Genomic DNA, 26,304 nt, shown 5'->3' with positions numbered 1-26,304 from the left:
TGGGCTCAAGTGATTCTCTTGCCTCAGCCTCCCGAGTAGCTGGGACCACAGGCACCCGCCACAATGCCCAGCTATTTTTTGGTTGCAGTTTGGCCGGGGCCGGGTTTGAACCCGCCACCCTCAGCATATGGGGCCAGCGCCTTACCGACTGAGCCACAGACGCTGCCCAAGAAGGCACTTTATATAATGGGCCTTTACCAGATATGGAATCTGCTATCCTGTTTTCCCCAAAATAAGACATCCTCCAAAAATAAGACCTACTTACAGGAAAGATAAGACGTCCCCTGAAAATAAGACCTACTGCATCTTTGGGAGCACACCTTAAAATAAGACACTGTCTTATTTTCGGGGAAACAGGGTATTATTTTGATCTTAGTATTTCCAGCTTCCAGAACTGGAAAAAGTAAATTTCATTTGTTTATAAGCCACCCAGTTTATGATATTTTTTTTTTTTTTTTGGAAAGAGAACAGGCCTTTTTTTTTTCTGAAAGGATATTTTTTATAGTATTCCAAACAGACTAAGGCAATTGTTAATTCTATTTTATTCATTTATTTGTCCATCCAATGCCAGTACCACATTTGTCATGATTACTGTTGCTTTACACAGGTTAAATATCCCTTATCCAAAATAGTTGCAACCAGGAGTGTTTCATGCTGGAGTCCTGGCCCAGGAGCAGGGTCCGTTAAGACCTGTGGATCTGGCGGCAACCGAATGAAGAAGTATAAAGTTAGAAACGACCAGAGATAAAGAGACAAGACACACAGAATAGAATTTTCAAAGGTAGGAGCACAGGGACCACTGCCCGTTTGCAGGGTTCCTGAGAGTGGCCCCGAGTATCTCAGTTCTTATTGAAGGCTATTTGCTCATTAGCCCAGAGGGTAAGCTAAGGAAGGGAACAAAGATGTCAGCAGTTTCTCTAAGCAAGCATATGAGCTTCTATTGTTTCTATGATCATTAAGTGTCTGAGCAGTCTTGAGAAATCCAGAACCTGAGCCTTGTGTGGGGACAGCCTTCTGTCTATGGTCACACACACAGATTCCTAGGGGGGTGTTAATACTCACTAGTTCACTGTGGAGTAATACACCACCAGAGTCTCCTCTGAAGAATTGGTGGGAGAAAGGAATTTTCTTCTCATCACCACCACACAGAGTCTTCTTCTGCGATAAGGGATATAAGCCCTCCTACCCATACTTCCAGGGCTTAAGCTATTCCCTTGATCTCTGCCCCATCCAAATACAAATCTCCACAATGGGTATTTGCTTTGACTGTTAACTGGGCAGGAAGTGGCCTACTTAATGTTTCTTGCTAGGCCTTGCATACAGCTTCCTCTGTGGCCATTCCTTCAGAGTGCTTATAGACCCAGCAGGGGTGTTAGTAAGCTATATCCCCAAAAGGCCAGGCTTCTAGGAATAGCAGGAAACTTGCTCAGATAAGAAATTTAGCAGCAGCTGGTTTAAGGTAAACTAGTTGACTTTCCTTTGGCCTCACTTAGCTTTCCTTTTTATTTTCCCCCTTTTCTGGGGTTTTTTTCCCTTGCCAAGAATGGGGTCTTTGGTTCCCATTCTGCCTGCAGTTTCAGATTTCAATTATTTTTCAAATTTTGAAATACTTGAGTTGTCTTTAGCATCTCAAATCTGAAAATGTGCATGTTATGTCAAGTTCTCAAAATGTTTCGGATTTTAGAAGATTTCAGATTTCAAATTTTCAGAGTATGAATACTCAACCAGAAGTAAATTTTGAAACTGGGAAGTGTGAGACCTCCAATTATGAAACATTTTCATTTAATGCTAATATAATTTTGGGTATAAATAGTATCTCCATTTTACCGAGGAAACTAAGACTTCAGAATTTTAGCTTTCTCAGGGGCACAAAATAATCTGATGATTATTCCAGGATTCATAGTCAGATCTGTATATCCAAAGGATGACAAATGCTTCTTCTATAATCCAATCTCAATCTTTCTTCAGGACTTAATTTATACTAATCCTCAAATGTACCCTAAAATATCCTTTATGCTTTTGTTTCCCAACTTCTGCTCCTGTTACTACTACCAGCTGGAATGCTCGGTCCTCTGTTTCATAATTCTAATTCATACCTCCTTCATAGTCATTTAGTAAAGGGTTCTGTTTTTCCACTCTTACTTCCTTAGTACCATAAGCCTCTCTCATGTTTCTTATTCCATATTATGCACTGCAAAAAAGATATCCATATACATATTATTTCTCTTCCTAGGTTAAAAAAAAAAAAGACATCACATTCACCTTTTTAATCTCCTTAAAGCCATAATATAGTACCTTTCACATGGTAAGTATTTACTGTTTTGAATGAATAAATGAAATTGTAAAATCATCCCTATTACAGTGAGCAATAACAGTATATATGTATGTACTGGGGTGATGGTGTGTGGTGTTGGTGATATGTGATGTGTGGATGAAGATGATGGCAAAACTGTAGGAATGAAAACCTAGGGAACATCCTCATCCTTGAGAGTGTGATAAAAGAAGGATGACATGAGACAAGTGTGTAGTAGAGTAAAAGGCCCAAACATAAGAGTCAATGTTAACCACTCCGATGGCAAGAGGAAAACTTTTTTTTTTTGTAAAGAGTCTCACTTTATCGCCCTCGGTAGAGTGCAGTGGCACCACACAGCTTACACCAACCTCCAGTTCTTGGGCTTAGGCGATTCTCTTGCCTCAGCCTCCTGAGTAGCTGGGACTACAGGTGCCTGCCACAACGTCCAGCTATGTTTTTTGTTGCAGTTCACTGGCCCACCACCCTCGGTATAGGGAGCTGGCACCCTACCCACTGAGCCACAGGTGCTGCCCAAGAGGAAAACTTCTAATCTTGAGGTGCTGTGCATAAATGAGTAATATTAATGAATATTAGCAATGAATAGGAAATAAGATAAAACAAGTGACTTAAGAAGCCCCAAACTGAGTTTATTGTAGTACAGAACAGGGGATAACAAATAACTCAAGTATATTCAGATAAAGTCTGATATACCCTGAGCTATCTAAAATACAATACCAGGGCTACTCTTGAGTCAAAAGTCTCCAAGAAAAAAATTGGAAAATGAAACATTTCTCTCAAAAAAGTCAGGCAGAGGTCAGTGTGCCATGGTCCTGACTTCCCTGACGTACCCATTCTTCCACCACTTCAAGTAATTAACACCTGTTTTTCAGCCCACGTTGCTGAATGAGAAGAACTCTTTTTCAAATGAACAAGGAGGTTCTAATTCTCCTCAGTGTTAACTGGTTCCAGTCAAAAGGTATAACTTCCTCAAAGGAAACTGTTAGGAACTCTACACTCTGGAAAGACCAACATCAGGGCCTCTTGCCAACCACTAAATCTATCCTATCTCTAGAAGCTACTCTGGCTAACCTCTCAGAAATGAGTCACATTAGACAAGAACACTCATTTAGCTGAGAATCTTTACCCAGATAGTGAATAAGGCTGAGAATATAGTGGGTTTCAAAGCTGGCAACAACCTGGCATTAACAGGGTAATTTCATCACAACCTCCTCATTTTCCAGACATCTAGTCAAGAGCTATTTAAACCCCACCATCTAATGTCTCTTCCAATTGTCTCTTATCCATCTGGCAGGAGCTTCCAAGAAACATGATATAGTAGGCATTGCAGTACACTGGCTGCTTGTTGGGGTTGGAATAGACTTGTTCAGGTTTGAGGGATGTGAAAGGATTAGCCCCATAGGCAGTGATGTGTGTATCCAGTTCCACCAGAATCTGCAAAGAGGTTGCCAATTCCTGATGGCTGTGGAAGAGAGATAAGAAAAATTGTTCTACTGATTATAAGAAATAAGAAAGAGGCTGGCATTCTTCCTTTCTTCCTTTGGGATGCCATGCCATTTTCTCCCCCCTAATCTCCTCTTCCTCTTTCATTCCCTGCTCTCTACTCTCTTCTCTCTTTCTTCTTGTCTCTTCCCCCCCCTTCCCTTTCTCTAATATAAAATATACTTATACTTTTATAGCCTAATTATAAAAAGAGAAAGAGAGAGAAATTGTTCAAGAGCCTGACAGTCCAAATTATCCAAGGCTACAGTAGGCAAGAGGTACCCTTCCCTCCCAAATACCTCACTAAACACCCAATTAACTAGCATAGGACTCTGTTAAAAGGAGATGAAAAAGCCACATGTGGGAAGGAAGAATATCCTCACTATATGATAGAAGAGCATGTCAAGGGAGTATCACACATAGATAGAAAGAGGTCAAAACCTGTAAACAGTAATCAATGTAGGGATCTCATAGTCACGAAGTAGCAACAGAGTGGGCAGCCACGCTTCCATCAAGTCTGGGGTAGAATGGAAACCTATGGAACAAAAATGGAAATAGGAATAGGCAGGGAAAAGACTAAAACAGATCATAAGAACAGGTTATTTCTTTGTATCCATTCCGCCCCCCCCTTACTCATCCTCAACATACATCATCATCATCCAGTTTCTTCAAGTCTGTTTTTTTAATCAGTCTCACTGTTACTCTGTGTTAGAGCACTGTGACATCATAGCTCACAGCAACCTCAAACTCTTTTGACTCAAGCGATTCTTTTGCCTCAGCTTCCTGAGTGACTGGTACTATAGGCACTTGCCACAAGTCCAGGTTAATTTTTCTTTTTCTATTTTTAGTTGAGATGGACAAGGTCTCACTCTTGCTCAGGGAGGTTGTTTTCTTTTGTTTAAAGAATGGTCTTGGCTGGGAGCAGTAACTCTCACCTATAATCCTAGCACTCTGGGAGGCCCAGGTGGGTAGATCATTTGAGCTCAGGAGTTCAAGACCAGTCTAAGCAAGAGTGAGATGCCATCTCTACTAAAAATAGAAAAACTGGCTTGGTGCCTATACCACAGTGGTTACAGTGCCAGCCACGTGCACTGAGGCTGGTGGGTTCGTGCCCAACCCAGGCCAACTACACAACAATGACAACTGCAACAAGAAAATAGCCAGGTGTGGGCGGTGCCTGTGGCTCAGTGAGCAGGGTGCCAGCCCCATATACCAATGGTGGTGGGTTCAAAGTCAGCCCCAGCCAAACTGCAACAACAAAAAAAATAACTGGGCATTGTGGCAGGCGCCTGTAGTCCCAGCTACTCAGGAGGCTAAGGCAAGAGAATCGCCTAAACCCAGGAGGTGGAAGTTGCTGTGAGCTTTGATGTCACGCACTCTACTAAGGGTGATAAAGTGAGACTCTATCTCTTAAAAAAAAAAAAAGAAAGAAAATAGCCAGGCGTTGTGGCAGGCACCTGTAGTCCCAGCTACTTGGGAGGCTGAGGCAAGAGAATTGCTTAAGCCCAAGAGTTTGAGGTTGCTGTGAGCTCTGACACCACAGCACTCTACTGAAGGCAACATAGTGAGGCTCTGCCTTAAATAAATAAATACAAATAGAAAAATTGGCCAGGCATCATGGCAGATACCTGTAGTCCCAGCTACTTGGGAGACTGAGGCAAGAGGATTGCCTAAGCCCAAAAGGTTAAGGTTGCTGTGAGCTGTGATGACACCACAGCACTCTACCCAGGGTGACAGAGTGAGACTGTCTAAAAAAAAAAAAAGGAAAGACATGTTTCTGTTCTTTTGCCTCGGCTGACGTACTGTGGCATGATCTCAGCTCATTGTAACCTCCTGGGCTCAAGGGATCCTCCTTCCTCAGCCTTCCAAGTAGCTAGGACTACAAGTGTATGCCACCATGCCCAGCTAAATTATCTTTGTGGAGAGTAAAGACAGAGTCTTACTATGTTGCCCAGGCTGATCTTGAAGTCCTGATCTTAAGTGATCCTCCTGCCTTGGGGCTTCCAAAAATGCTGGGATTATAAGTGTGAACCACTGGCCATGACACCTGGCCTGCTTTTCTATTTTTATTTATTTTATTTATTTATTTTTTTTGAGACAGAGCCTCACTATGTTGTCTTCAGTAGAGTGCTGTGGCATCACAGCTCACAGCAACCTCAAACTCTTGGGCTTAAGTGATTTCTTGCCTCAGCCTCCCAAGTAGCTGGGACTACAGGCTCCTGACACAACACCTGGCTATTTTCTTGTTGCCCAGCCTTCACTAGAAAATTTTGAACCTAGGTATAGTATATATGGCAAATTATCAATCAAGATTGTCATCACATTGTGTTTAATGAGACCAAATGAATGGGGTTCCAAAGATAAAAGATACAAGATTCAGGATGGAAAATTCTCAGAGGAAGCCACCAGTATTTCTTTGAACCAATAACTCTTACCTGGATGGAATGCCACTGCCAAATCTGGATGGGCTATCTGACCAGTCTCTATCTGCTCCTCCCAGAAGTCGTGATAGAGGCCCTTGTGGCCACTAAGCTGAACTGTGCCAGGTTCCAGGGGTGAAGTTGAGGTACTCTTTGAAAAGCCAGTAGCCACGTCTACACCCACCATGATCACACGGAGGCCAAGGTGTCCAGGAAACATGTAGCCAAGCTCATCATAGTCCCCAGGGCGAGCAAGAAATGTCTCCACATGGGAAGCACCAATCACATGAACTGTGCTTCCTCCAGTCTTCCCAACATCTATTCTGAAGGCCCTAAGTCCTAGGCCCAGTGTCAAGGGCCTTGACAGGGCATCTGTCAGCAGCCGCTTCAAAGACCCCTGTAGGGTATCTGGGTCTGGCCTTGGCCGTCCTATACTGGCCCATAAGGTGGTCATGGCATGACTACCTAGCATAGCATCTACTGTAGCATCTAGTTGTAACCCTTTCATAGAAAACCAGTTTTCCCAGTCTTGTACAACTTCAGCTGGCCATGGCCAAGGTCCTGAGGGTAGAACAAAATCACCTGCAGGAAAAGAAGGAATAAGAAGAAAACTAATACTAATCATTAGGGAAATGCAAATTAAAACCACAATGAGATACCACCTTATCTGTCAGAATGGCCACTATTAAAAAGTAAAAAAATAGATGTTGGTGCGGATGCAGTAAAAAGGGAATGCTTATACATTGCTGGTGGGAATGTAAACTAGTATAAGCTCTATGAAAACAATCTGAAGATTCCTCAAAGATCTCAAAATAGACCTGCCATTTGATATAGCAATCCCTCTAATGGGTATCTAAGGAAAAGAAGTCATTTTATAAAAGAGACACCTGCACCCTAATGTTTATAATAGTATAATTCACAATTGCAAAGATATGGGATCAACCTAAGTATCAACTAATGAGTGGATAAAGAAAATGTAATATATACATACATACACACACATACCATGGGGTACTACTCAGCCATAAAAAGGAACGAAATAATGCCTTTTACAGAAATTTGGACAAAACTGGAGACCATTATTCTAAGTGAAGTATCTCAGGAATAGCAAAACAAATACATATTCTCTCTTACAAATGGGAGCTAAACGAGGGGTATATGTGGTATATGGTCATAAAGTGATATAATAGACATTGAAACTAAGAACGGGGGAATAAGAGAGGGGAATAAAGGATTCAAATCAACGTATCAAGCACTATGTAAACTAGTCTGGTCATGGTACATTGAAAGCCCTGACTTCATCATTATATAATTAATCCACGTAACAAGAACACTTGTACCCGCTACTTCTATTGGTGGGGGGGTGGGGGGTGGAGAATAACCTAATCCTTTCCTGGCTTTGAAATTCCCTTCTCACTAATGATCAATATTTCTTTTTTTTTTTTTTTTTTGTAGAGACAGAGTCTCACTGTACCGCCCTTGGGTAGAGTGCCGTGGCGTCACACGGCTCACAGCAACCTCCAACTCCTGGGCTTAGGTCATTCTCTTGCCTCAGCCTCCCAAGCAGCTGGTATTACAGGCGCCCGCCACAACGCCCGGCTATTTTTTTGTTGCGGTTTGGCCGGGGACTGGGTTTGAACCCGCCACCCTCGGCATATGGGGCCAGCACCCTACTCACTGAGCCACAGGCACCGCCCTATGATCAATATTTCTTTTATGTTCATTCTGCCAATCAGTGACTAGGAGGCTCCTCATTTTTTCATAACAATATGCTTTCATATCTTCCTTTAAGTACAACCAACAATGACAATTATAGCAAAGTTTCCCAGCACTACCACTCTACCTGTGACCAGAAGCCATTCCATAGGACGGTCCACAGCCACAAGACGAAGCTCTTGACAAACTCTCCTGTGTGCTGGCCAGTCTGACTTCTGGCATTCTGGACCACAGTAATAGACATTTCTGCACCTGAAAGAACGAGTCATAAGAACAGGTGTTGTATACATAAAAGCTGACTGGGGATGTCTTGGGAAGGGAACTGATATTCTTATACTTAGGAAGAAAGATCAGTGAATGGGTCAGGAAGGTAGGAAGAAGAATGACAGTTGATGCAACAAGTTTGGGGACTATCTTTGGCAGAAGAGGGAGAAGCAGTTGGGAATGTAATTACTCTCCCAAAGTGACACCATAGTCTCTATCTGTAACATCTCACTTTTTATATCTCTTTCAAAAAAAACCCAAATGTACCAGGAGTTTACAGCTGCCCTTTCATCATAGATATGGCTCAACCCCAACCTCCTCAGAAAAGAATTGGTCTTACTAATTCAGTACTCAAAAAATGGGAGAGAGAGAACACAGTATTGTGGCCTCTTGTCTCACTGTTCCATAATACCAAAAATAAGCAGGATTATAACTCTGCTAATATCTGGATGATACAAAAAAAGGAAAACTTTTAACCTTTCCTTTTGGAATGAGCTCTTAGTATAGGCTCATTTCTGAATGTCTACCCATTAGTCCCCCATAAGTCACCTTTTACAGTGCCGAAGGACCTTAGAGTCTGAAAGACCACTAGGGAGTGCTCTACAGTGAGCACAGAATCGGAATGTGTCCTCCATCCTCTGGAACATTTCTTGAGGACATCGAAATCCAAAGCCTGCTCCTGGGATACCACCATCTACCACCAGCCTACAGAGCAACATGGAGAAGGATAAGCAATAAAGTAAAGGATATTTCCAAAGTCTCTAATTTCCTCCAACTTGCCTCCTATACATTTCCACCTACTCCTACATCTCTTAGTGACATCTTTCTCACTTAACCAAATTATATAGAGAATGCCAAAAAAAATGCATATATATTTTAAGAAAGGAAAAAACTGTATTAAATTTGTAATACTCAAGTCATACTTGATTTCTTTTGTTATCAGTATATATAGAGTATTACAATTTTTTTTTTTTTTTTGGAGACAGAGTCTCACTCTGTTGCCTAGGCTAAAGTGCTATGGCATTAGCCTAGCTCTCACAGCAACCTCAACTCCTGGGTTCAAGTGCTCCTCCTGCCTCAGCCTCCGTGTACTGGAACTATAGGCACCTGACACAATGCCCAGCTAATGTTTCTATTTTTTTGTAGAAATAGGGTGTTGCTCTTGCTTAGGCTAGTCTCAAACTCTTTTTTTTTTTTTTTTTGTAGAGACAAAGAGTCTCACTGTACCGCCCTGGGGTAGAGTGCCGTGGCGTCACACGGCTCACAGCAACCTCTAACTCTTGGGCTTACGTGATTCTCTTGCCTCAGCCTCCCGAGCAGCTGGGACTACAGGCGCCCGCCACAACGCCCGGCTATTATCTAGTCTCAAACTCTTGATCTCAAGTTATCTTCCCACTTCAGCCTCCCAGAGTGCTAGGATTAGAGATATGAGTCACTGCGCCCAGCTGAGTATTACAATTTTAATGCAGTTTTTTCCTTTTTTTTTAGAGACAGAGTCCCATTATGTCACCCTCGGTAGAGTGCTGTAATGTCACAGCTCACAGCAACCTCAAACTGTTGGGCTTAAGTGATTCTCTTGCCTCAGTCTCCCAAGTAGCCGGGAGTACAGGCGCCTGCCACAACACCTGGCTATATTTTTTGTTGTTGAAGTTGATTAGCTGGCTTGGGCCGAGTTCGAATCTGCCAGCCTTGGTGTATGTGGCTGGCACTATAACCACTGTACTACGAGAGCTGAGCCTGTTTTTTCCTTTCTTAATACAAATATATTTTTTCACCCTCTATATTTCTTTTCTTTTCTTTTGCAGTTTTTTTTGGCTGGGACTGGGTTTGAACCCGCCACCTCCGGCATATGGGGCCAGTGCCCTCCCCCTTTGAGCCACAGGAGCTGCCCTGCACCCTCTATTTTTCTTCTATAGTAATAAAATTGGCAAATGTTAGGATGCAAAAATCCTCCATTGCAAATATCCCACATAGCCCAAATTGTATCACCTTTCTACTTTCTGAAATCACTTCTATCAGAAACAATATATATATCCCTCTTCTATAAAACTGGTCACTCACTTGTATTCTTCATAGCTTTTCACGTTCAGTTTTTGAAGGATCAGCTGGGAGAGGCCAGGAACATTATTCTCCAAGGATAAGAAGCCAAGTGCATCAATACTAGGGCCAGGTTCTGAGGGTGTCAGAGGCATAGGAGTCACAACTGAGGGTGGGGTCACAACCATGGAAGCTACAGATGAGATGAGTTTCTTGTGTCTTCGTCGCCGAGACCGCGGAGCCATGGCTTTTCCTATGATACCTGGAGACTATCTGCAGAACAGATACAGAAGGGACTTTTATAAGCTAGACACATTATATATTTTCACATGCTTGATTTTCACTTCTCATTCTGGTCTCTCAGACCCAGGTTATCAGTAAGAATTAGTATTTACTAATTATTGACCACTATAGGCAGCTGTGAAAAAGAAAAGAGGGCAAAGAGTTATATATTAATATAATTTATACATATACCTGTTACATGTGAAGTTCTACATACATATGTAAATAAATGCATTGAAAAGATCTGGCAGGAAAACTGGTAACAGTGATTAACTGGATAGAATAAGAAGACAGTAGGATAGAAACTAGGTTGATCAAGGGGGACTTTAGACTTACCTGTAATGTCTTATGTAATGAGATTTTTATTAAAATATCATATATTCATATGTATTTATATATGAATTCATATATTTTCAAAATCAACTTAAAAGAGAAATATGCAACAGAAGTTTTGGCTGTCCAAAACTACCATCTATTTGGAGAATTAACCAATCTAATCTAGTTGGTAAGATAAAACATTCCTTTTAAAAGACACATTTATAAGCAATAAACTATCAAGTAAATATAAAAAAATATATACACCACCATGCTAAGTAGTCAAATCAAGTCAGACAAATTACAAGGAAAATTTCCCAAAGTGGTGACTTTTGAAGTAGAAGTAAACCTACACCCAAATACTACCTCGCTGAGACTTTGTGATGTCCTCTTTCCTTATCTCATCTTCTCCCATACTTTCCAAAGGGTTGAGTAGACAAAAGGGACCATATTGAGAAATATTAAGACATCCATTTATTCAATATATACTTACTAATAAACAGATGAAATGATTTGCAGAATACTATATAGAAAAAATATGAAAAATACATCTTATCTAAATGTCTTATAGGGAGATTAGATGTAACCTATAATAAAAGGTACTATATAAATCCTATAAGAAAAGTGAAATGTAAGCATTAAAAGAAGACCACATGACATTCTCTTTAGTGGGTGTGCTACAGGAAGACTTCATGAAGTAGGTAGCAGTTGGAATAGACCTTGAAAGATGAGAATACTTTGAATACACAGAAAAAGGAATTCCAAGCAAAAAGAAGAGAATGAGAACAGAAATGTAGATAAGAATACTCAGGAAATTAAGAAACAGAATGACTTGAGTTTGAATACTAAATCTAAAAATCTAAATAAAAGAGCTAAAACTATAAAAATGTTAAAAGATAACAGGGAAAAGCTTCATGACATAGATTTGGCAATGATTTATTAGACATGACACTAAAAGCACAACAACAACATAGATAAACTGGACTCCATCAAAATTAAAAACTTTTGACTCAGCGCCTGTAGCTCAAGTGGCTAAGGCGCCAGCCACATACACTGGGGCTGGTGGGTTTGAATCCAGCCCAGGTCCACCAAACGACAATGACAACTACAACCAAAAAATAGCCGAGTGTTGTGGCAGGCGCCTGTAGTCCCAGCTACATGGGAGGCTGAGGCAAGAGAATTGCTTAAGCCCAGGAATTGGAGATTGCTGTGAGCTGTGATGCCATGGCACTCTACCCAGGGTGACAGCTTGAGACTCTTGTATCAAAAAACAAACAAAAAAAAAAACTTTTGTGCATCAAAGGACATTACCAACAGAGTCAAATGACAACCCAGAGAATGGGAGAAAATATATGCAAATCATGTATCTGATAAGGTCTTATTAACCAGAATACGACTCAGAAACAAAAAAAAAACCTAGAAACTAAAAACCATTTGAGGCCAGGAGAAGGCTCATGCTTGTAATCCTAGCCCACTCTGGGAGGCCTTAGGCGGGTAGACTACTTGAGCGCACGAGTTCAAGACCAATCTGAGCAAAAAAATGAGACCCCGGGCGGCGCCTGTGGCTCAGTTGGTAGGGCGCCAGCCCCATATACCGAGGGTGGCGGGTTCAAACCTGGCCCCGGCCAAATTGCAACCAAAAATGGCCGGGCATTGTGGCGGGCGCCTGTAGTCCCAGCTACTCGCGAGGCTGAGGCAAGAGAATCGCTTAAGTCCTGGAATTGGAGGTTGCTGTGAGCTGTGTTAGGCCACAGCACTCTACCGAGGGCCATAAAGTGAGACTCTGTCTCTACAAAAAAAAAAAAAAAAATGAGACCCCCGTCTCTACTAAAAATAGAAAAACTGAGGCATGAGGATTGCTTGAGCCCAAGAATCAGAGGTTGCTATGAGCTATGACACCAGGGCATGCTATCCAGGGTGAAAAAGCTTGAGACTCTGTCCCTCCCCCACCTCCAAAATAAATAAATAGAATTTTCTAAAAGAATATATGCAAATGGACAATAAACAAGAAAATATGCTCATTAATCATTAGGGAAATCTGCTCACTAATTATTAGGGAAATGCAAATCAAAACCACAATGAGATATCACTTCACATTCACTAAGATGGCTATCATCAAACAACCAGAAAACAGGCCGTTGGTGTGGCTTATACCTGCAATCCCAGCACTCTGGGAAGCCAAGGTGAGAGGATCGCTTTAGCTCAGGAATTGAGCCCAGCCTAAGCAAGAGGAGAAAACTGGCTGGGCATGATGGTACATGCCTTTTGTCCCAGCTACTTGGGAGGCTGAGGCAGGAGGATTGCTTGAGGCCAGGGCATTCTAGCCCAGGTGAAAAAGGGAGAGTCTGTCTCAAAAACAAAACAAAACACCCCAGAAGACAAGTACTGATGAAGATGTGTAGAAACTGAATAACTGGAACCCTCATGCACACCCAGGGAATGTAAAATAATGCAGGGACTACAGAAAACAGTAATTACTAAAAACAAGCACTCAAACAAATGTTTACACATAAATGTTCGTAGCAGCACTATTCGCAATAGCCAAAGATCCACCAATGAATGGATAAACGAATTGGGATAAATAAATAAATAAATATTCAGCCATAAAAAGAATTGAGACTGGGAACAGGGGTTCATGTCTATAGTCCCAGCACTTAGGAGACTGAGGTGGGAGGACTGCTTGAGGCCAGAAGCTTGAGATCACCCTTGACAACATAGCAAGGCCCTGTCTCTATAGAATAATGTTGAAAAATCAGCTGGGTATGGTAGCTTTTGCCTGGAGTCCTAGCAACTCAGGAGGCTGAGGATGAAGACCACTTCAGCCCATGAGTTTGAAATTACAGTGAGGTGTGATCACACCACTGCACTCCAGCCTTAGCAACAGAGTAAGATCCTATTTTAAAAAGAAAAGGAAATACTGATACATATTACAATGTAGATGAATCCCCAAAACATTATATGCTAAGTGAAAGAAACGAAAGGTTATATGTTGTATGATGCCACTTATATGAAATACCCAGAATAGGTAAATACAGAGACAGCAGATTGGCAGTTACTAGGGGCTGGGTAGGAGGGAAAATGAGGAGTAATAGCTTAACTGTTAGGGGTAATGAAAATGTTTTGAACTAAACAGAGACTGCAGTTGCACAATAATGTGAATATACTAAACGCCATATAATTGCTCACTTTAAATTAATTTTTTGTTATGTGAATTTTAACTAAATTTAAAAAGAAAGAAAGATAGGGATCTGTAAAGAGTTATTAGTTCCTAGATTAACTTCCTCCAGGGACAGATAAATGATAGATAATAAAAACACTGGCAGTGGCTAGTTTTACTGTCAATGAGGTAACCACTAAAGTTCAAACTAGGGATCATGTTTTGTTACAAAAATGGTCTGCTATTTGATCCTTCTAGACCATATGTGTTAGGGAAAAAACTCCAGAATCACCAGACAGCTGAGGTGACAAAAATAAACAAAAACACCCCAGAATCACCTAGCTCATATCTATATTTTACAACATGACTCTTATAAACCTATATCCTTAGGTTAATGAAGGAAAGAATTTGTATTTCCCTTTGTGCTTTCTTTCTCTTTACCCTTACATTTCCATCGACTCTTTTAATTTTTCTCTTCATCCAGTGCGTGGATAGATGGCTTCAGAGTCCATGGAACAGAGGTAGCTAAGTTCATCTGTATACCATATCCTCTGTTTTACCATGATGAAAAAATTGGTCCTAACAATATTAGATTATGTTAAGGTTTAAAGGTCACATCCCTTTACTAAAGGGTGAATAGAATTGCTGTTCACACTTTATGGCCTCAGTTCTAGTAACTGATTTCACTGTGCCCTCCTTTTCTTTTCTTTTTTTTTTTTTGAGACAAGTCTTGCTCTGTCACCTGGGCTAGAGTACAGTGCCTCATCACAGCTTACTGCAATCTTCCATTTCCAGGCTCAAAAAATTCTCCTACCTCAGCCTCCCAAATCTCTGGGACTATAGGTATATGCCACCATGCCAGGCTAATTTTTTCCATTTTTTTTGTAGAGACATGGTCTTGGTCTTGGTCTTGCTCTTGCTCAGGCTGTCTTGAACTCCTGGCCTGAAGCAATCTTCCCACCTCGGGCCTCCCAAAGCACTAAAATATAGGCATGAGCCACTACGAATGGCTTGCCATTCATTCAGAGACAGAGTCTCGCTCTGTCACCCTGAGTAGAATGCAGTGGTATCACCATAGCTCACTGCAACCTCAAACTCCTCAGCTCAAGCCATCCTCTTGCCTTAGCCTCTAGAGCAGCTGGGACTACAGATGCCCAGGCGCCTCCACTTTTAATCAACACATGCTCTTATTGCATTTCCAGAATCACTGCCATTCTAAAAAACCCATTTACTTTACCCACCCACCTCACGCAAGGTAACACATGAGAGAACGGACTACTTTTTCCTTCTACAGGTATAGAGGAAAAGTATCTTTGATTTGAGACAACTCTATGGTCTAAAATCCCAGAATTTACAATAGATACTTCCCTGAAGTTAAACCATAAACCTTGTGGCTGCAATGCAAGCCAATTAAGGTCATAGGTATTGCTTTGTGTATCTGCATTCCCTTTCTCCAAGGGAAGATGACCACCTGACAATCAGGTGATTGGTTGAACTGGCTAGGAGTCAAAAGAATTATACATCTTAGAAAGCAGGAGTGGTGGTGGTAAAATCCCTAATGTCATAGTTTCCTTTCCTCTAGAACACAATGTTCTATATACAAATGAGGCAGCTTTCTGGCAAGAAGGTAAGAAGGTGGGAATGAGAAGCCAGGTCTTTGCATGAGCTATATATCCTATAAGGCTCTTGTCTGAGTTTGTGTACTTGGGGCTTAGACATTGGTTCCCTGATTCTAACTTTCCTACAAAGAGCCCCAGGTCAAAGAGTGTAACAACTGAGAGAAACAAAGAAAAAAACAAAACAAAACAAAACAGGGGTCACAAGGAAGAAGTTGGAAAGAATTGCAGTAAGTTCTCGGAACTTTCCAGAGTTCAGAGTCTACCCAATACAGAAAGGGAATCACTTTTTTCTAGCCATCTCCAGTGACTTGGTCTCTAATTCGTTCCCAGTATATGAGAGAATACCAACACCAGGAACTGAAGAGGAGACATCAACTCGGCTGCACTGAAAAATTCTTATCCCTCATCTCCAAATTGCAAACCAAAATATTAACCTATGTCTCCCGTCTTCCTCCTTACCACCAAAAGTCACAAGCTTCACCTAAACCACAAGTCATCTCATTGTTTCCAGACCAGGAGGGCCCATCTAATTTTCTCCAGCAAACACCAGCAAAGACAAAATGTCTTTGGGGAGGTAGGGAGAAAGCACAGTGAAACTGGGCACTGGGATCCTCAAAAAAGGGGCAGAGAAACAAAAAGAGAAATGGAAAATGTATTAAAAACACTGCAATTAAGACCACCGTCAGCTGCTCAATCGGTGATTAACACTCCCTGGGGTGATAAATACTTTACTCAATTATAAACTAAGCAAGCGGAAAGGATAGGGAAAAACTTACCCTGCTAAGCCCTCGGCTTCCTTCCTTCTCTTTCCTCCAAGTGAAGTAGCGCTTGATCTCCTCAGATGTAGGTTGTGGTTTACTTGCAGCTGTCCCTTCATATATCACTTTCCTCTGCAAACTGCTGAAATGCTGGATCTTAGTGATTAAGTGTGCCCTGCCAACCAAATAGATAGGGTTGAATTCTCCGTAATGAGACAAGTAGGGACCTGGCCCCTTGCCTGGGGACTTCTCTCTTTCTAACCCCCACTCTTTGCCAAGCAGGCTCAGGATGCTATCAACACTCCCAAACTCACCTAAAGGCCAGGCCGACTGAGAGAAAATGAAACATACTGCTTCCTAGACCTCTCTCACTCAAGGTAGCATTTCTGTTCTCAGTTTACAGCTTCAGAAAAAAACCCTTGAGATTTAGTGCAGAAGTCAATTATGTGGTTGGAAAGGGTAGTTATCAGCCTAGAGAACAGGAACCACTGGAGTCCTGTATTTCAGTCTATACCCAGGATGAGTTCACCCAAGCCTGATGTCCTTTTTTAGCATAGCAACTATTCAAACAGAACTCCTTAATGTCCAATCTAGGCTTAAGTACAAACATAATACACAAGAAAGGAGAAAATAAATGGTCATTTAATGGAACAGAAGGAAATCAAATACAGGGTAAACAGGCAGAATTAACTTGTAAAATTCACTTTCCCTGAAAAGGACAGCAAGGTACGCTCTAAGTGAGAGTGTCATCAAGGATAATCTACTACTTTATTTCAAAAGAGGAATAAATGCTTCTGAAATATTAAAGTAAGCAAGATCGAAATTTTAGTTAATGACTAAAAATGTATACTATTTCTAGGAATAGAAAATAGAAAAGAATCAATTCAACCATCCTCTCATTTTTTTTTTTTTGTAATGGATGCTCCAGAGAATTCAATTCCACATTCCTCGAGTGGAAAGGTTCACTTAAAGCTATCAAGCTTTAGACCGTATCAGAAGTGGACAGGGTAGTGATCTTACATGACTACAAGATCTGGTTTTCTGCTTACATCTGGCCCTACGTGTCACTTACCTGCCTCTGTGAACATCCTCAAATTGGGGAACAGAATCATTTGCAGTGAGGTCCTGGAATGTGGTAAACCAAATCCACATAAGAACCCCGAACTGTAGAAAGATCAAACTACAAGCAGGGAAGGTAGAAGTAAAGTGGTAAGGATTTAACGAAACATTATATAACATTATGTAGAATAGCTGTGGACAGAAGAAAATCAGTTGCAATAGTAGTAAAAAACCCTGAATAAAATAGGTGTGATTACTTTTGAGCAAAAATTTCAGAACTTCAAGTTTAACTGAGAACTTCAAAGGTTTTGTTTGAGTTCTGTTAATAATGGCTGAAGCGAAGAAGGTACAATGAGTCAGAGATTGACTTTCCTAATTCAGAAGTATCATTTTTGAATGATATATATAAAAAACTTGATGTTGGATATTAATTTACATTTTACCATCACTACTCCTTGCTCTGACAGATATTTAAAATTGTAATTTAGAAAAAGGGATGAATGATTTGCATTCATCATGAGTTATATTTAAAAATTTTAACCAATGGTTTGCTGTGAAACTGATTAATAAAAAAGACTAGAAAGAGGTTCCTATTCAATAGATAGGAAGTGGTCTGTGAGGCACTGGGTGATAAAAAAAAGGGGGCATATACTTTTGTTGCCCTTGGTAGAGTGCCACAGTGCCATACAGCTCACAGCAACCTCAAATTCTTGGGTTCAAGAGATTCTCTTGCCTCAGTTTTTCATTTTTAATAGAGATGGGTCACATTCTTGCTCAGGTTGGTCTCAAACTCATGAGGACAAGCAATCCACCTACCTCAGCCTCCCAGAGTGCTAGGATTACAGGCATGAGCCACTGCATCCAGCCATACACTGTTCATGTATACCCCGTTTTTAAAGTTCTATTCCTTTCTCTTATTTTCTTCTTCTTAATTTTTTACCATCAACCCTTAATTCCTCTAGTTTGCTATTAGTACTTTCTGTCAACCCATGATTCCTGAAAATACTACATAATCCCAGTGATGAAAGGGCTAAGGAAGTTCCTAGCACCTGATATACTAGTCAAACTCTTACTTTAGAGATGAATAGCTTTCATAAAACAATAACATCAACAAGAATTTTAAGGTATGCAATGTGTAATAACTTTAGAGGCCACTCACGGACTAGTATGCAAATTAATATTACAGCAAGTAGAAGCTATAATAATCAACAATTTCAGAAGTTCTATTGTTACTTAACTTAGAATTAGGCAAGTATATACACATTGATTTAAATAACTACTTTATCATATACCTTATAATTATTGAGAACTATAATTAAAGTTATTATATAATTATTATAAAATCTTGAACAATATCCTAATTTCCCTCACTGCAAAATCCTATACTTATTTTGATTATAGCAAAGAAAGGACTATGATAGTGGGAAAATGCAGCATCACTAATATTTTTTCTTCTTATTGTTAAAACACCAATAAATTCCCAATACTACTGCAACAAAATTCTAAACAAAGATGTATTTTCTTTTAATTAAAAGATAATAAAAACAGTGACCTTAAATATTAGATTTAGGAGGCTTATAATAGGCATCCAAAGTCCTCTAGTGCTCAGTTACTAATGCTCATGTAAAACAAATGTTATAAAAGTTCACTTTAAAAGGTAGATTTTATAAAGACAAGAACTTAATTCATCAAATCACCACGAACTATCCATGAGATAATCTTCTTTGAAGGATGTCCCAGCTCTATTAACAGGATTTTCTGATTTGCATCAAAAGGCCAAATCAGACGGTATCTTCCAAATAAAACCCAACACAGAGATTAGGAGCAGCGGCCCATGCATGGAATTTATTGTGTGCTACTGTTTATAAAATACTTGAATAGTCCTGCACATGCATAATATTTCCAACTTAGACAGGAGACCATACAGGGTGCACTTTCTGGCAAACAAAACAATAGATGGTTCCGCTGCCTGGAGCTCTGAGTTGTATTCCAGGGCATGAGGGACGCAGGCCACCAAAGTAAAGGGAAATACCAAACTACAGTGGCAATCAATACAGGTCAATAACTGTGAAAAATTAGCACATGGTTCCATTTAGTTTAACCAAGCAGATCAGTAACTATCAAAAGAAAATTTCAACATGCAGTCTTGACTTTTATGCTTCCACTAACATCTGAATGATTGAACAGAGCCATTGCTTCTAGGTTGCATTGCTTAATCAAAAACACTTCCAGAACATTTTAAAATTTCCTTTGCATTAAAACATATAAATGATAGAAAGCCAGCAGCAAATCACCTGGTGGCTATTTAAACAACTTGAATACTCACAATAAACTAAAATTTCTCGTAACATCTAGGTAACCTATACATGTCGTACCTGTACATCATAGGTCTATATATTAAATATTTGCAAAATGAAAACATGCATACACAAAATATGTCAAGTTTTACAGACATGATTTGAATTAAAATTTACTTTGACAATGTACAAACCTCTTTTAAAGTATCTTAAATGAGTAATTCTGTAATTCTTCATATTTTTGAAATTTAGATGTTTTCTTCTTAAATCTCTGGGGTATAAAGATCTGGTCAAAAAAATTCTAAATTAATTTTTGAATGTGTGTTCAAATAAGAGAGACTGCCTAGTCATAGGTTATGCATTCGTAACTGAAAAATACCAAGACTATGCTACAGAATCAGCAACATTTAAGAACTACAGACCTGAGGTCAGCAATTTGTAATGCTGGGTTTCTCAGTATTTTGCCCACAATTCAAAATACAGCTAGTAACCTCAGAAAGGAATTTTAAGACCATGCTAATTCATCCTTTAAAGATATTTCATGGAAAAAGAGAAGTCCACATTAGCTCTCAGGATTGCATCTGAAGTCATGGTTGAAAAACAAAATCTAATTCTACTGGGGGGGAGGATCTCATTTGTAAACTTAAATGTGTGAACCACAAGCATAAATGGAGGTGTAGATGCCCTCCACTGGAAATTGCCCCAAGCCCCTTGCTCACTGCTCTCCAACTTGGCAGCAATGACCCAATCTCATCAGACAGCACAACATGTCCCAGGGCCCTCAAGCCTCCATCCAGGAAGGGGGCTGGGGTTTCAAAAGCACAATGGTTTCTTCAGAAGGACTGTGACATTTACAGTCAGCTTGGCCAACCCCTCCAGCTCCTCGGGTGATCTGTCCATTTGGAGCCCGAGATGTGAGAGTCCCTGGGAAGCCGTGGGTCACTGAGCACTATGGTTGCCAGTCCCGTGGTTCTCAGTGGCATGTGCGGTGTTCAGAGAATTGAAACCATCTTGCTGTACAGCATCTTTCCGGGGTGGCATTCTCTCATTGATCCTATCCAAACCCTTTGCCTCTTCAAAACTGCAGATTCTATGTGGTGGAGAGAATCCTCGTATTGCTTAACAAAATGCAAATTTGATAAGTCAGTAATTGAAAAACATTTCTGAGATTTCAAAAACATAATTAATGATTTTTAAGAAGAAAGAAATTAGCTGAAGTAGAAACACTTAAATTTTAACTGAATTCTATCCCCATATCATTCTTCCTCTTAAATGGAAAATATTTAAATCTAAATATAAACACAATAGCATCATAGATGGCAGTGTTAGCACAGCCCCCCCCCCAAAATAATAACAAATGAAAAAACGACCCTTTCCTGCCCCCCAAATCAACCTCTCAGGGTCTTAGTCTGACTTCTACTACACCAATTATCTCCTTCCTCTGACCTTGAGAACATCAGTGATTATCACAATAAGGTAGCAACAAGAGTAGGGGCAAGTAAGGAGGCTAATCCTCAATATACAAATCTGCACCAGGAGCTTAGGAGGAGAAAGAAGCAAAGGTAAGTTAAAATATAATAGATCAAAACTATCTTGGCGGTCAAGGTATCATCACCCCATCACCACCAATATGAAATGAAAAATGTGGGAAATGCCTCCAAAAGTTATATCTGTGTTTGGATGACAGCAAAAAATATTTATAATTTCATATTTTAGAAAATGTCTTCCTTAATTCACTGGTCATTTACTGCACATTCTTTGGAAAAGTTAATCAAAATAAATGGCAATTCTCCACCAACTGTATAGTTTCTCATTCATTTCATCTAAAATGATACATCCTCCACTATTAAAATATTCACAGAAAAGATTATCATACCACTAATTATAATCTGATTGCCTAATACATGCAATCCCTAGGACTCAGTCTGTGCACATGAACCAAACAATGGCTGGGGCAGCAAAACATTCAGCAATGTATAATATAAAGCCAACATACAATATACATGAATATTATAATCTTATCAGTAAACTACAGCCTGAACTGCAATAAAAACAGAGGAAAAAACATTATAGTGACAGTTCCTGCACTCTCAGTCAAGTACATTATTGAAAATGAGTAAAAAAACTCAGACCTATATCTAGAGGGGGTTTCACATAAGGAAAAAAAACTGAGTATCATGCAAATATGAAATAGATCTTTATTTGCAGGTTCAGTTTAGTAAGTTCCATTAAAACAGGCAACTTTAAATGCTATAATATATAGCATAATATACTTAAAGAAATCAGGAACATTAAATTCTGGTTGCCTATTATACCAGAAAAGGGAAAAAAACAGACTGTCATTATGGACATCAGCTTTTGTGACTGATAAATAAATAACTAAACAAATAAGGAATCTGACTGCTAAACTTGATGAGTCAGTGAGTCTGGTTCATCTAGGGCTGTGCAAGCTAGGGGTTAAGACACACCCATAGGACATTCTCTGATGCCCACCCACACACCACAGATCTCTGCCCAGCGCAAGGACTCTCATCGTACCTTTTTCAGCCTCAATAGCCTCAACTGTGGCTGTACAGAAGTGAGCAGAGGCATGCAAAATGAATGAGAGAGATGAGAAGGGTCATATTGTACAGCAGAAAAGGCAATGATCACTTAACACAGTACCCCATACTACATCATTTACAATTTAACATAAGTAGTACTCATATTAGAGAGGCCCATCCAATCCCCCAATTCCTGACACAGTACAGTTTACACACAGCACTATGACAACATTGCTCAGAGCACAGAACACACAAACCTATTTTAAACACAAGACATCTCAGCTCTCATTCAAATGCACTCCAGGATTAATTACCCATCTTGAATTCAGAATTTTGATGGCTTTAGAATTTTCCTTTATGTTTATTATATCACATCCATCACAATCACAGAAAAATTCTCTAGGGTAAAATTATAAGGATAGAATTGTAGTAAAAAGCAAATAGGAAAGTCTTTTTCTTTTATGTCTCACAAAAACAAAACTCATCACCATTTGGTTCCTTATAATAGAAACTACAAGGGGTCAGCACTGCTTTTCCTGTCACTTCTAATTTATAAGGCAAAAGAAAAGCTGCAAAATCTGATACGGCTACAATGAAATTTTAGAGCAATAAACTTGGTGAATTAGTTTAAGTAGAACAATTATGTAGCTCTGTTCTTTGTGAGGAATCTAAAAGGATCCCTCTTGTCTACCAGAAACTTCCTTTCTCTTCTAGCTTTGATGTTCCAAATACCTAAAGGTGTTAACATTTATAGACTTAAAAAATCCACTCATATCCAGTTTATCATGATTCAAATTTGCTTCAGGAACTAAGAGACTGAATTCTTAAGGAAGAATGACTTCTACACATCTTTTCAAACCCTTCATAAAATAGAGGTATCAAGGAATGAAACTGAGGGCTTACAGACAGTAAGTCCTAACTATTTCAGTCATACACATAGGTCATATTATAAACAAGAAATGTGTTCTTGGGATAGCTGGTCACTGGCCCATTTAGAGAATCACGACATATTTAATCATACATTTTATAGTCAAAGATTGTTTTTTGGCTCATTTCTGGGTTTGAACTATATAAAAAGCTCACGTTAAGGACCAGGACCTAAGATAAGTTAGCTAAGAACAACATTGCTTCACAATATTGTCCACTCTCAACTTTACCCAAAGTGTACACACTCAGAATACTTATAATAATAACATCCTTTTCCTTCTACTTTGCTTCTTCTGCAATAAGGCCAATTAGAATAAATATTCTTTTAGTGGTAAACATGATTTATAAATGATAAATTTTACCCAAAGCAATTATTAATGTGAAAGGATACTGATGATCTAAAGAGTTAAAAGTGGACTAAATTAGAAAATGTCGTTGATATTAACCAGAGAGTAAAGTGAACCGAGGACCCCAAAGAAGTATAATGAACGCTGGATAAAGGAAGAGTTAATCTTCCTTAACTGTTAAACTATATTACAAATCAGAGCAGACAGAATTGTTGTATATTCACTGCACAAATCACCATTAAAAAAAAAATCTCCATCTGTACACCTAGAAAATACTCTTGCAATTTGACCAGACATAAAACTGGAATAAATAAGCCACCGCCACTTGATTAACTCCTTCTCCTCAAAATATGGACAACTCTCTTTATAATTTAGAAATTGAACTCGGGAGGCTGAGGCAAGAGAATCGCTTAAGCCCAGGAGTTGGAGGTTGCTGTGAGCTGTGTGAGGCCACGGCACTCTACCGAGGGCCATAAAGTGAGACTCTGTCTCTACAAAAAAAAAAAAAAAAATTGAATGGGGAAAAATTAAATGTCTATCAGAATGTGTTTTAGAGAGTCTGTGATAACGGAAGCCAGTTTAAGAAACATTTCATAACCTTATCATATATACTAATAAACTAAGGACAAAAACTGATATCACTATGAGAATTAATGTCTATTTGATTGTATCAATAGTTTAAAAGTCTGTTAACAAATTTTTCACATTATGAAACAGCTATATACTTTTGAAATCATTCTATAGAGTTTTAATTTTATAAAATCATTCTACAGATTTTTAAAACTATTTTCTAGGTCAATTACATTGTCTGGCCTTTTCTGAGGCCACTAACTTACCCTAAATCCTTCCTAGAACACAAGGTAGATATCACACTCAAAACTGCGTTACCATGTCAAGCTTGATTGCTTAGATTTGAAAGATGGTCATTTAAACTTTAAACATTAAGTTAGAAAGAAAGAGTTCTGACAATTGAGGTCTATCTAAAATGCACTACTTTTCCCCTATTTGTTTTCAGCTATACAGTGCACCTTGACATGGTCTTAATAAGTTTGAGGGTAGCTTCAAACTGTGTTCCTCAATACTACACAGGATAAATGACTAAGAGGAATTTAACTTACTAAAATAGAGATGACCACATATTTTACCATATAGATTCTGGCAAAGGTGATACTACAGGACTAGCTCCCAGTCAAATCTCCATAAGAAAATGTACACAAAACAAATATGGACATAAAATCCAATTTTAATGGAAGTGTGCAGTTTGTAAAAACACTCACAAAATAAATATCATGTAAATTAACTTTAAAGTTATTGAAAAGACAAATTTTATTTTCTTTTAATGGGATCAAAGGTCCTAGAATTAAAAAAAAGTTCCTTTTGTAATATCTAACTCTCAGTATAAACACTAACATCAGAAAACATATCTACTAAAATTTAAAATAGTAGATGATTTTCTTTTAAATCACATAGAAGCAACTTTTGCATGAGTTTTGTTATTTGTTTCAAAATGTGTTTATCAGGCGGGATATGGTAGCTCATGCCTATAATGCTAGCACTCTGGGAGACTGAGGCAGGTGGACTGGTTGGGCTCAGGAGTTCAAGACCAACCTGAGCAAGAGTGAGACCCCATCTCTAAAAACTAGCTGGGCACTGTGGTAGGCACCTGTTCTCCCAGCTACTTGGAAGGCTGAAGCGAGAGGATCTCTTGAGCCCAAGAGTGTGAGGTTGTTGTGAGCTATGATGTCATGGCACTCTACTAAGGGCAACAGAGTGAGACTCTGTCTCGAAAAAGAAAAATGTGTTTATCTTATAGTAAGGAAATAACTTCAACCAAATGCTCAAATCACACTATCAAGAAGTAGCAAAGGCCAGACACTGTGGTTCCTGGCTGTAACCCTAGTACTCTGGGAGGCCAACAGGAGGTAGGAGGGAGGATCCCTTGAGCTTAGGAGTTAGAGATCAGCCAGAGCAAGAGTCTCTACTTAGTCTCCACCAAAACAAGAAAAATTAGCTGACATGGTGGCAGGTGCCTGTAGTCCCAGCTACTCAAGAGGCTGAGGTTGCTGTGAGCTAAGCTGATGCCAGGGCACTCTCGCGTAGGCAATAGAATGAGTCTTTGTCCCAAAACTAGTAATAAAATAAAGTAAAAAAAATAAACCCACCTCAATAAAAAGCAGTAGCAGAAGGGGGGAGCTATGTAGTTTCCCAAACTAGATCTCTTAAATTCAGCTCCTTTCAATAACTCACTCTATCCTGGGAATAAACAGTCCCTCCAGCAAAACTACTATCTTTGAAATCTCCCTTACAGATGAAGGTGGTTTCGAAGTTGGAGAAATGATCTTCAAATTGTGTGCAAATTAAGAATAAATAGAAGTGCTATCAACAAAGCATGTAGTTAGCAGGTGCTAATTAAAAAAAAAAACTCTCATTCAGAAGGAAAATTTGAAACTATAATTTCAAAACAAAGTTATACTTCTTAGATAAATACCAGCAGTGGTCATGTACAACACAATAACATATAAAATAGAACATGTCCAGACTACAAATAAAAATTATTTATCTATAGTTTTAAAGTGTTTTCATTAAAAAGCACTTATGGGACTGAGTGAAATGAAATTGTGAAAAGTCAATCTAATTTGAATTTATTCAAAATGTTAAATTGAAATTTCCTATTTTTTTTTCTTTTATAGAGACAGAGTCTCACTTTGTCACCCTTGGTAGAGTGCCATGGTGTCACAGCTCACAGCAACCTCTAGCTCTTAGGCTTAGG

General features: G+C 39.4%; 2 protein-coding genes across 12 annotated transcripts in view; both read right to left on the bottom strand.

Annotated features, from left to right (window-relative positions):
- Positions 1 to 544: 544 nt before the first annotated feature.
- On the bottom strand, positions 545 to 17,232 carry MSS51 (MSS51 mitochondrial translational activator). Its single transcript, XM_053586127.1, has 7 exons — positions 16,380 to 17,232; positions 10,255 to 10,503; positions 8,743 to 8,898; positions 8,057 to 8,181; positions 6,229 to 6,795; positions 4,235 to 4,328; positions 545 to 3,773 (listed from the first exon to the last, which is right to left on the bottom strand). Exons 2-7 carry the CDS (start codon positions 10,473 to 10,475, stop codon positions 3,554 to 3,556), a joined length of 1,383 nt encoding a protein of 460 aa, XP_053442102.1. The 5' UTR covers positions 10,476 to 10,503; positions 16,380 to 17,232; the 3' UTR covers positions 545 to 3,553.
- A 2,006-nt stretch (positions 17,233 to 19,238) lies between these two features.
- The window catches only part of PPP3CB (protein phosphatase 3 catalytic subunit beta), a 50,446-nt gene continuing 43,380 nt past the window's right edge, over positions 19,239 to 26,304 (bottom strand). For 8 of the 11 annotated variants that reach the window (XM_053586105.1, XM_053586106.1, XM_053586102.1 and 5 more), the window contains 2 exons: positions 22,256 to 22,285; positions 19,239 to 20,835 (listed from right to left, as the gene is read on the bottom strand). In XM_053586105.1, the coding sequence (XP_053442080.1) occupies positions 20,657 to 20,835; positions 22,256 to 22,285 (209 nt within the window). In that variant the 3' untranslated portion in view covers positions 19,239 to 20,656. The remainder of the gene's footprint in view (positions 20,836 to 22,255; positions 22,286 to 26,304) is intronic. The other 3 variants (XM_053586110.1, XM_053586107.1, XM_053586111.1) reach the window with 1 other exon arrangement.

The sequence above is a fragment of the Nycticebus coucang genome, chromosome 3 (genome assembly GCF_027406575.1).
Source record: "Nycticebus coucang isolate mNycCou1 chromosome 3, mNycCou1.pri, whole genome shotgun sequence".
Taxonomy (NCBI): domain Eukaryota; kingdom Metazoa; phylum Chordata; class Mammalia; order Primates; family Lorisidae; genus Nycticebus; species Nycticebus coucang.
The sequence above is the reverse complement of the archived record's forward strand: the minus strand, read 5'-3'. Positions and strand labels throughout refer to the sequence as shown.